This window comes from Echinops telfairi, unplaced genomic scaffold (assembly GCF_000313985.2).
Source record: "Echinops telfairi isolate 266 unplaced genomic scaffold, ASM31398v2 ScPeMD7_2573;HRSCAF=3158, whole genome shotgun sequence".
Classification (NCBI taxonomy): domain Eukaryota; kingdom Metazoa; phylum Chordata; class Mammalia; order Afrosoricida; family Tenrecidae; genus Echinops; species Echinops telfairi.
Genome location: NW_022106471.1, coordinates 73,005 through 83,484, shown reverse-complemented (window position 1 = coordinate 83,484; position 10,480 = coordinate 73,005). Strand labels below are relative to the sequence as shown.

Sequence of the window (10,480 nt, the reverse complement as noted above, 5' to 3'; positions counted from 1 at the left end):
AACCAGTCGCAAAGACATCTTATTCCATTTATGTGAAATATCCAAAATAGGAAATTCAGCCAGAGAAAGTAGATTAGTGGTTGCCTAGGGCTAGGGGTGAAAGAGCCCTCAAGGGGCAGTGGGTTATGTCTTGGGCTGCTAATTGCAAATACAGCAATTTGAAACCATCAACCCACCAGGGAGAAAGAAGGGGCATGGATGTAGTAGAGACCCAAAGTCCACCTGCAAGATAATTGGTCAGTCCCTCTCAGAAGGGCCACGCGCAATAAACAATAAATCTAGAGTGTGGTAAGGCACTGATAAGCCACAAAATTATCTGCTAATTCTTTAAGATTTCCTTCCCTTACTATTAAGGTCTTAATATGTTATACCTTGTTAATCATGTTAGATTTGCGTATGTACATTTGTATACTTAAGATGGCACTCTACATGGTAGTCAAGTTAGATGATCCCCCAGACACTGACAGGAGTAATGGTTCCCTGAGGGTATGGGAAGTAGGGGAAAGGGGGAGTGGATAGCATGGATGATTGTACAACCCCACCTGATGGGACTCAACAACACTTGTATGTGAATGGACATATTGGAAAGTGTAAGATATGTCAATAAAAGTACTATTTAAAACAAACAAAACAAACTGCCCCATTTGGTTCTCTTGGCTGTTATCTTTATGGATTACCAGGTCTTTCTCCCGAGTGTTATAAGGGACTTCCAAATGCCTTTGATGTTGATTTCTTGGGCTTCTCATTAGCCAGCAAAACCTCAAGAGCTTTTCCTTATGTATTTTTTTGGCATCCATCCAAAATCTACCTACCTCTCAACTCCTCTCCTCCCCCCATCTGATACCCACCACCCTTCCCAGTAGTTCATACCTCAACCATAAAGAAGGTAGGGGATATCAACTGTGCTATTTTAAATTATCCCTCTCAAAACACTGACTCCACAGTAACAAGAGTTGGAAAGGAATACAGAGGCTTCAAAACCTTTTCCCATGAACTTTTTGAAGCCTCTTCATAAGCTATTCGGTTGCCATTTGTGCCTCGAGAGAAGAGGTATAGTCCTACACTAAGGCTGAACCTATGCATCAGTCAGGGTTTTAGAAACTCAAAAGATTCACTGGGGTCAGGCATCAAAGAACAAAAATTCTTGTCATTGTGAATGAGGGGGAGTGTGGAGTGTGGACCCAAAGCCCATCTATAGGCAAGTGGACATCCCCTTTCGGAAGGGTTCAGGGAAGGAGACGAGCCAGTCCTGGTTAGCAGCGATGAAACATACAACTTTCCTCTAGTTCCTAAATGCTCCCCCTCCCACCATCATGATCCCAATTCTACCTTGCAAATCTGGCTAGACCAGAGGATGTACACTGGTACAGATAGGAACTGGAAACACAGGGAATCCAGGACGGATGATCCCTTCAGGACCATCTGAGAGTGATGATATCGGGAGGGTGGAGGAAGGGTGGGGTGGAAAGGGGGGACCGATTACAAGGATCTACATATAACCTCCTCCCTGGGGGATGGACAACAGAAAAGTAGGTGAAGGGAGTGGGCAAGATATGACAAATTAATAATAATTTATAAATTATCAAGGGTTCATGAGGGAGGGGGGGAAATGAGGAGTTGATACCAAGGGCTCAAGGGGGGAAAAAAAAAAAAGATTCACGAGGTAATAAATTTACCTAACAACTAAATCATCAGGACCTAGCAAATAAGGTAAACAGATTATTAACTACGTAAATTGTGCCTTAAGGTTAAGAGGGATAGTATACTTTCTGAAAAGATAAGATTTGTTCAAGAAATGAGAAGTCATAGCTATTTTCTTGCAAAGGTAAGGAAAACTATGCTATATTTTGAAGAGAGAGGAAACAAAACCAGAAGGAAAGTATCATTTAAAACAGAACATGAAAAATAAAATAAAACAGAACATGATCCCAAACAGTAATTCACATATTGAGTCATTCAAAAGAGGGCAAATTCATAAACAGCATATTAGAAAGATCCATTTCAATACCATAAGTAGTTATTATCTCAGGAAGAAGACTAGGATCTAAGTAATATTCTGACACCTGCTCTACGCACCGAACAGTCCCAGATAAAAAGTCATTTTCTAATTATCAGAGAAACGGTAATTAACAGAAAATGCTCTGAAAGAAAAAGCCAATCACGAGGCAAATGATTTGAAGAACTAAATATCCAAGTAACTCAATTGCGAGAAAACTAGAAAGAGAAATGCCAAAGGGGGGGGAGGGGGCCACAACACTACAGCAAGGGTTTTGGTGGAAAATGTTTTCACCGAGATGAGATACTCACCTCAAATCTTTAAATGTTAATAAAAGATACCAAATGGGCCCTCCAGAAACTATCTAACCTACTAAGGTTTTTCTTTTGAAGTTATATCCAGGTATTTCTCAAACAATGTTTAAAGAGGGGGGGGGAGGCACTAACTGTAAAAATTATGGCAGCATCAATCCTTGTCTAACTTCACAAGAGAAAGAAGAATCTATCAGTTACCAACAGCCCAAGGCTGACTGCTATAAATTAGATGCCAAATATTATCTCCCCCCTCCAGACTTTTTACCTATTCTTTTTTTTTAATTTCAATTTTTTTAAATCATTTTATTGGGGCTCATACGATTCATCACAATGTGTGTAAATTGTGTAAAGCACACCTGTACATCTGTTGCCCTCATCATTCCCAAAATTCACTTTCCTCTTGGGTTCCCGTAATCAGCTCATTTTCCTTTTTTCCCTTCCCCCTCCCTCCCCCCATCCCCCCTCAACCCTTAATAATTTACAAATTATTATTATATCCTATCTTACACTGCCCAGCATCTCCCTTCACCCACCCCTCTGTTGCCCATGACTTTTTACCTATTCTGACATTGGACTTCACTTCTGAGTTCAGTAATTCAGTTCAGCGACCATAAATAAAGAACTCATACAATACTCATAATCATGGTTGGTTTTTTTTTTAAGGGCAGTAATAAGTTACAATATAGGATCAGGACAGCCTGTCCTCAACTCCTTGGGCCTGCCTGCCTGGCATTTGCCCAGCTCTGGCAAGTTTTACAAGCTCTTTAGCTCTACCTGACAAGTGCACAGAGGCACCCCACTCTCTTAACCTGAAGGATCTCTTTTCTAACTCCCTGAATTGGGAGCCCACTGTGAGTTCTTCTCTTCGTTCTCTGACCCTTTTGTGTCTTGTGCCATCGCAGGGGCTGCTATTCAGTCTAGGAGGTTTTCAGCATAGGAACCCTGAGTCCAAAGGATGTGTTCCACTCTCCGGCCCCTCATTCTTGGTGATAGAGAGGTCTCCTCTCTGCTCTGAGATTAGTTTGCTTTTTAAGCCTAGCAGAAGACAACACTAACCAACGCATGGCAATAGGCTAACTGCAAAGTGGTTCAAACCCACCCTCTGCTCCACAGGAGAAAGATGAAGCTGCTCCTGTAAAGATTTAGTCTCACAAGGCCTATATAGGTTTGATATGACTTGAAATCAACTCAAGTAACAATATGTTTGATTTGGGACCCTGTAAGGGGGCTATATACCTCGTCTGAATTATTAGCAGGCTCTCCAAACCACACCCAATGGGCCACAAGCATCTTATGTGAAAAGTCCCACCCAATTATTTGGTTTGAGTTGCAAGATTATGGCTAAGAAGTCCTTATAAAAGTTATCTACACACTGGTACAGATAGGAACTGGAAACATAGGGAATCCAAGGCAGATGATCCCTTTCAAGACCAGAGGTGAGAGTGGTGATACTGGGAGTGGGGAGGGAGGGTGGGGTGGAAAGGGGTAACTGATTGCAAGGATCTACATATAACCTCCTCCCTGGGGGACGGACAGCAAAGGCTTGGGAGAGAGGAGACGTCGGACAGTGCAAGATGTGACAAAATAATGATTTATAAATTATCAAGGGTTCATGAGGAAGGGGGAAACGGGGAGGGAGAGGAAACAATGAGGAGCTGATGCCAGGGGCTTAAACGGAGAGCGGATGTTTTAAGAATGATAAGTGCAACGAATGTACAAGAATGATAAGGGCAATGAATGTACAAGTGTGCTTTATACAATTGATGTATGTATGGATTGTGATGAGTTGTATGAGCCCCTAATAAAATGATATAAAAAATAGTTATCTACACACACGTTATCCACTACACTACAATCATATGTGACAAGCACCCAACAAGCTCAATACTGTGCACTAGGAAGTACTTTTAAGCGATTGGATGCTACAAATTCTTCCTACCAAGGTACAGGTGCCATAACCCTTCTGGGCCTCAATTTCTTAGCTCTAAAACATTAAGAGCAAAATTCTATGAGATAAATTGTAAAATACCTTTTAATTTCTGAACCTCTATACCTAATGATAGATTATTAAAGTCTGTCATGGGCTTACAGTTTGAGTCTACTAACAGGCGGTTTTAGCTCATACTGCCATTCCAGTGTTAACCACTGGGAGGAGTAAGGGGTTGGAGAAAATTCCCCAAGGAGCTAGTTTAAGTACCAGCCGGTTACCTGAAGCTCACCTAGTAGGTGGTTAATCCCACGATCTCAGGCTAATTGGAGCATTTCCCAGGCCCCACTGGCCCTAGAGCTCACTACACGCCCCACAAAGGCACGTGTCTCTCTCCTCTTTCCTACCAGTTTCCCGGATGATCTCATTTGTAGTTCCACCTTCATTTTGCCCAATACTACTTTTCATTCAGACTTCCCCCCTTTTAACCCGAGTGACGTTTTCTAGGTTGTGACCAAAACTTAAAAAAAGAAAAAAGAAAGAAAAAGAAATCGCTGGGAAAAAATTCAAACAAATTCTACACTACAACAAGCACGGACAAATGGCAATTACTGAGTAACCTTTTGGTGGTATCCTGAGGCCGTTAAGTAACAAGTATATAATTTTTTTTTTAAATTATAGCGATTAGCTGCTCAAGTTTCCCGAAGGGCGTGAAAGGCCCTGAACAAGAGTCCAAACGAGTGACAACTCTTGGAGGGCAGGTTGAGACTCCCCGCTGGCAGACGATGTTCAGGGCCAGGCAAGGGAAGCCGAAGAACCTGAAACGAAAATCTTCGCCCGGGCGTTCCTTCCCTGTAACCTCACCCCCCGAAGAGGCTGCTCCACAAAACGTGTAAAATCAATAACCGAGGACCCTCACTCACATCGCCTTGCCTCTCTCTTTCCCTAAATTAAATGAATAAACAGTCCTTTTCCAGCTTTATTCCCACAGTAAGCCTCGCACCGTTTAGGAGAGCGAGGGTGGCCCCAGAGGATGGCGCGCAGGGGCAGGGTGAGCGCGGTCAGCGGGTGGACGGTGCCTCTCCCACATGGCTGAGCCAAGACGGCCGGCGGTACACGGTCTCCAGCTACCGGCAGCTCCCCTCAGCTCGGCCCTCAGCTCGCCGCCGTCCCCCCAAACAGCAGCGGCGGTCGCAAGCTCGGGATGCGGACCCTTCCCCGGGGAGAAGCCCCCACCCCACCCCGTTCTCTTCCTCCGTTGGGTTCCCGCCCTGTAGCGCCAGGCCGCCGGCCCGCCTCACCTCCATGGAAACGCGCCAGCCTTGCATGGCGGAGAAGCCGTAGGGCAGCGGCAGGCGAGGGGCGCCGATCCCGTCCCCGGAGCACTTCACCGTGTTGGGCTGGGAGAGGTAGGCACCCATGGCGGCAGCGAGCCGGAGGCCTCAAGGCCAGGCGATGGGGGCGCGACCCGTACCGGCGCCGGAACCGGAGCCCCGGCGGCGCGCGTGGCAGGAGCGGGTCGCGCGGCGCGGCCGACGCAAGGTGCCGGGGAAAGGCGCTAGGCCGGCCAGGAGGCGGTAACGGGACGGGCGCTGAGAGGGAGCGGAAGCGGAAACGGCGCGACTCCGAGACCCCGCCCCGAAGGCAAGGCGCGGCGCGGCAGGCGGTCATTTCCTTAGCAACTGGCCCCGCCCGCGGGGCAACGGCCCGCCCAACTGCCGCGTCCGCGAGACTGGCGCGGCCACGCCCCCCAACGGCTGTAGCGGGCGCTACGGGTCCCCGACCGCTTTCCCCTTCGCCCCGCCGACCTCCACCTGACTTCGCGTCTGGTCTGAAGGCTCTTTTGGGCGGGGCCCGAGTTTCTGGGTCATCCTCTAAGGCAGTGCTTCTCAACCTGCCTCACGCCGTGACCCCCAAGCCATAACATTATTTTCGTTGCTACTTCATCACTGTCATTTTGCTACTGTGATGAATCGGGCGGCCCCTGTGAAAGGGGCGTTCGACACCCCCCCCAAAAGGGTCGCGACCCACAGGTTGAGAACCACTGCTCGAGTGTATTAGGCCCCACTGTCCCACCGCGCCCCCAGACCCCGCCAATCCCGCCCGATTCGGTTCAATGACAGCTGAGCAGTATTTATAAAGTATATGCCTGGGAGGCCAATACAAGAAGAACGGGAAAGGGTCTTTTTTGATGAAAGGAAACCTTGATCAATGACGTTAACGTTCAATCAAGTAGAAGTGTTCGGCACAGCCCATACTGGGTGCAAGAGGTCAGAGGGCAGGAGGAGCCGTTTCTCAGACGATTTGAAAAGGGTTAGGACACGTTGATTTACCAAGTTCTGGTGGGAGAGCAAAGAATGTAAACTTCATTTAGGAGGAAGCTGGCTGGCCTTGGTGGAAAATGGTTGTAAGTAATATCAGAGAAGATATATAAGTGGTTGGGAGAGCAAAGATAGGTGAATTCGACTTCTTTGTTATCCTACTGTGGCATTTTACCACACAATGATGAGATCACAGTGCTCAAGTGGAGGGAGAAGGTCAGGACTGGATAGAGTATTCTTCGAGCAGGAAATGAGAATAGGTGAGACTAAGATGGTGACAATAGGAAGAGAGACTAAGGGACATTTAAAGACTGAGAAATTGACAAGATTTAGTAGTAGATTGTTTTGTGTTTTAGTAATAGATTGGATGCAGGGGTGGGAAGGAAAGGAATTCTCTTCCAAACTATAGCCAGATCTTTTAAAAATAGAACACGAATGGCGTTCCAGTGCCGTTAAACATGAAGTCCAATTCCTATTCTAATATTTTTCTCCGCTCTTGCTCCATTTCCCTACCAGCCTTTTAGCATGAAGTCTTTTAAATCCATCAGAATGATGTTCTCTTCCTATACTTTCACCCATGGATCTCACCCTTCACCACCCACCCCACATCATCATCACTTCCTCCAGGAAGTCTTTATAATTTGGCTGTACCTGGTTTGCACACCCCCGACACACACACACACACCCCACCTGTTTGTCTTTCCTTTTTGAAAACAGAAGCTCTATCAAACTCACCATTGTTTCTTGATCATCTTTTGCGCAATTTATGTGTTCAGTAGCATTTTTTACCATGAATGTTATACCAGAACTGGTTTACTTCATTTCATCATTTCTGCACGTTATATGTGAGGGAGACGCTATACGAGAAAAATAGGGTAGAGATTTGTTAAATTAATAACATCAAGGTTTTGACCCTTAAATGATAACAATTGGCCGAGCCAATAATAGAAAAGGGTTAGGATGAAAGGAGGGTTGCTAGTTTGGGGAATAAATGAAGCCCTTTAAAATAAGTAGATACCTGGAATGATATTTAAAAATCTTTCTTCTTCACTCAAGAATATATACCCTGAAGTTGTCTTAAAGTTAGCCCGCCTGCCTGAGCATGATGCTATTTTAACACCAGTCTCTGTGGGATCAGATTTACAATGCATACTGGAAAGATTAGATGGAGACGCTATCTATGGGGTAATGAGTTTATTAATGAGAGAGGATCAAATGGTCGTACAGCTACAAGAATGTAATCGGTATCCATTAAATTGTAAATGAAAAAAAACTGTTTTACTATGTAGGTGCTCACAAAATTAGGAAAATCTTCCCTTTAAAGAAAATAAAATTATAAGTAGATATGTACGCATTGAAAATAATGGATTCAAGTTAGGCTATCAGGGTACAAAACATCAAAATAAACCTGTAGACATTCTCTTAAGCTCTCTCCACCGCCTAACAATCCACCTGGGGTTTCTCCGGGTAGAATTTCTCAGCAGCAGATTGCCAGGCCTTTTTTCCCATGATGCCTCTTGTAGTTTTGAACTGCCAACCTTATGTTTAGTAACCTGGCACCTCACGTGTTTACCCAGGGACTCTGAGGGTAGAAGATATTCATGAGACCTAGAAGTCCTGAGCTTTGAGGGGATCTCTGACAAAGCCAGTGTAAAGGAAACTTGAAGTTGCTCAGCCTGCTTTGTTTGTTCATTCTTGTTTGGTTTGCATTTTTGTCTTAAGAATGGAACGTGACCATGTCAAAATAGAATTGAGTTTTCAGGCTCAGTTTCTCATCTGTAAAACTTTATAGGAGTAGAGAGCCCTGCCCTTCTCCTGTGGAGCAGCTGGTGGTCTCGAACTGCTGACTTTGCAGTTAGCAGCACAATGTGCAACCACTGTACCACGGGGGCCCCTGAAATGTCTCTTATAGTTCTTATTTATTCTCAGAAGAAAGATGCATGTTTTCACCGAAGGATTTGCCCATAGGAGATGACAATACTAGAGCCATTCTGAAGGTGCCAACCTCATTTCGACATCTCATGTAGGAACACAGACTGGGAGGAACCACAGGTGTCACACGGTGAGTCCTATGTAAAACCAGCTTCCCTAAATTTTGGAACAGGTCAGTGGCACCTGGGATTGCAGTCACCAAGCAAAAGTGGAGATGAGTGTCTCTGCTTTAGAAATGGATTGATCCCTTCCATCAAGCATTCCTGATCGGAAAAGAGCAGGATTGGGTTGGGGAAAAAGGATCTCGTTGAACCCCTGCCCATCTTTGGCATCAAATCCCAGTGGCAGTTGTAAGTCACTCTGTAATGTCTGTGGCCTATGGGTCTCATTAAACTTGACATTCTGGCCTAAGCTGAGCTTTGGGGAATAAAATTAAACCTGTGACTTTTGGGGTGAGCCCAGGTGAAGAGCTGGGACGTACGTGATAGCAAAGTGCAGGGGCAGCAGTGGTTTGGAGCAAAGGACAAGCTGAAAAGTGACAGCAATGCCATTGCTTAGCCCTCCAAGTCCTTGAGTAAGAGAACACCTTTGCCATCTAGGCTGCGAAGACACAGGAGAGCTAATGTTGAGTGTGAGAGACTGTCTCAAGAGAACCTAGTGTGCTGCTTAGAAAAGCCCTGCTACTGCTTGAACTCCTTGGTAAAACAAAAGCTCTGAAAAAACGGAAGCTCACGGTCAAAGTGATGCATAATTTAATATTTCTAATACATAGGTTCCACAATTTTCTAGGGACAAAAAAAAAGAACAATAGCAATAATAGGAAACCTGTCAGATGGAATCCTGCTCCCCTGTCAACCAAAAATGGCTCCTCCGCTGTTGTGGATGTGTGTCTGTCGTGACTGTCAATGACATCTGACTCCTAAGGCTCATTTAGGAATTGATCTGCTTCTTGTGGCCACAGCTCTCTAAGCCGGTTTTAAAGGTACGGTACAGTGAATAACATAACTCTTGTGACTTCTACAAACGGATTAGGTGGGACTATGCAAATGTGTTCTTGTAACTCCTCAAGGAAATTGGATGGCATTGCAACTAATGCAAATAGGGTGCATGACAAGCCCTCATGGGAGATGTTCCCTCCAGTCAGCCCCAACTCACCGTGACCAGGGCACAGCACAAGAAAACACTGCCCTGTGGGCACCATCCTCACTGATTTTATGTTTGAGCCCACTGTGTCAATCCATCTCCTTGAAGGTCTTCCTCCACTTCTGGGACTCTCTGCTTTACCAAGCACGACGTCCTTTTCCCAGGGACTAGTCTTTCCTGACAACAGGTCCTGAGTACTAAGTGTCACCAGCCTCACCCCCTTGGAGCATTCTGACTGCATTTCCTCCAACAGTTTTGTTTGTTCTTCTAACAGTCCATGGTGTTTTGCATATTCTTCTCCAACATCATAATTCAAAGGCATCCATGCTTCTCCGGTCTTCCTTCTTCATTGTCCAGCTTTTACATGCAGTTTGCTAGTGCCTTTGACTGCAATCTGAAAATATAACATCACTCATTCCACTTCACCTTGTTTCCATTCCTCCTTTCCTAATGGTTCTGAATTTTGTACTTGGGCAAATGCTGCCCTTTTTGATTCAAAATGGTTGATTAGTCTAAGGAAGGCGCACAGTTGGGGGGATGGTGCAGGACCGGGCAGTGTTTCTGCTGTGCATAAGGTCGTTATGGGTCGGAACCACCACAATAGCACTTAACAACAACATACACAAGGTTTCGTTCTGTTGTGCATGGGTTGCTATGAGTCAGAACCAACTTGATTGCACCTAACCACCACCACCACCACCACATACTCAAGGTTGTGCTTTGGCTCCCATGGATTTGTTTCCATTTTCTTCAGCATCAATTTGAACTTTCTTTTTATTTTTTTAACATTTTATTAGGGGCTCATACAACTGTTATCCCAATCCATACACACATCAATTGTGTAAAG

General features: G+C 45.3%; 1 protein-coding gene across 1 annotated transcript in view; it reads right to left on the bottom strand.

Annotated features, from left to right (window-relative positions):
- Positions 1-5,730, bottom strand: part of PPM1G (protein phosphatase, Mg2+/Mn2+ dependent 1G) — a 29,803-nt gene extending 24,073 nt beyond the window's left edge. Inside the window, exon 1 of the mRNA XM_004710124.3 lies at positions 5,539-5,730. Within this exon, the coding sequence (XP_004710181.1) occupies positions 5,539-5,658 (120 nt within the window). The 5' untranslated portion in view covers positions 5,659-5,730. The remainder of the gene's footprint in view (positions 1-5,538) is intronic.
- Between the last annotated feature and the right edge of the window lie 4,750 nt (positions 5,731-10,480).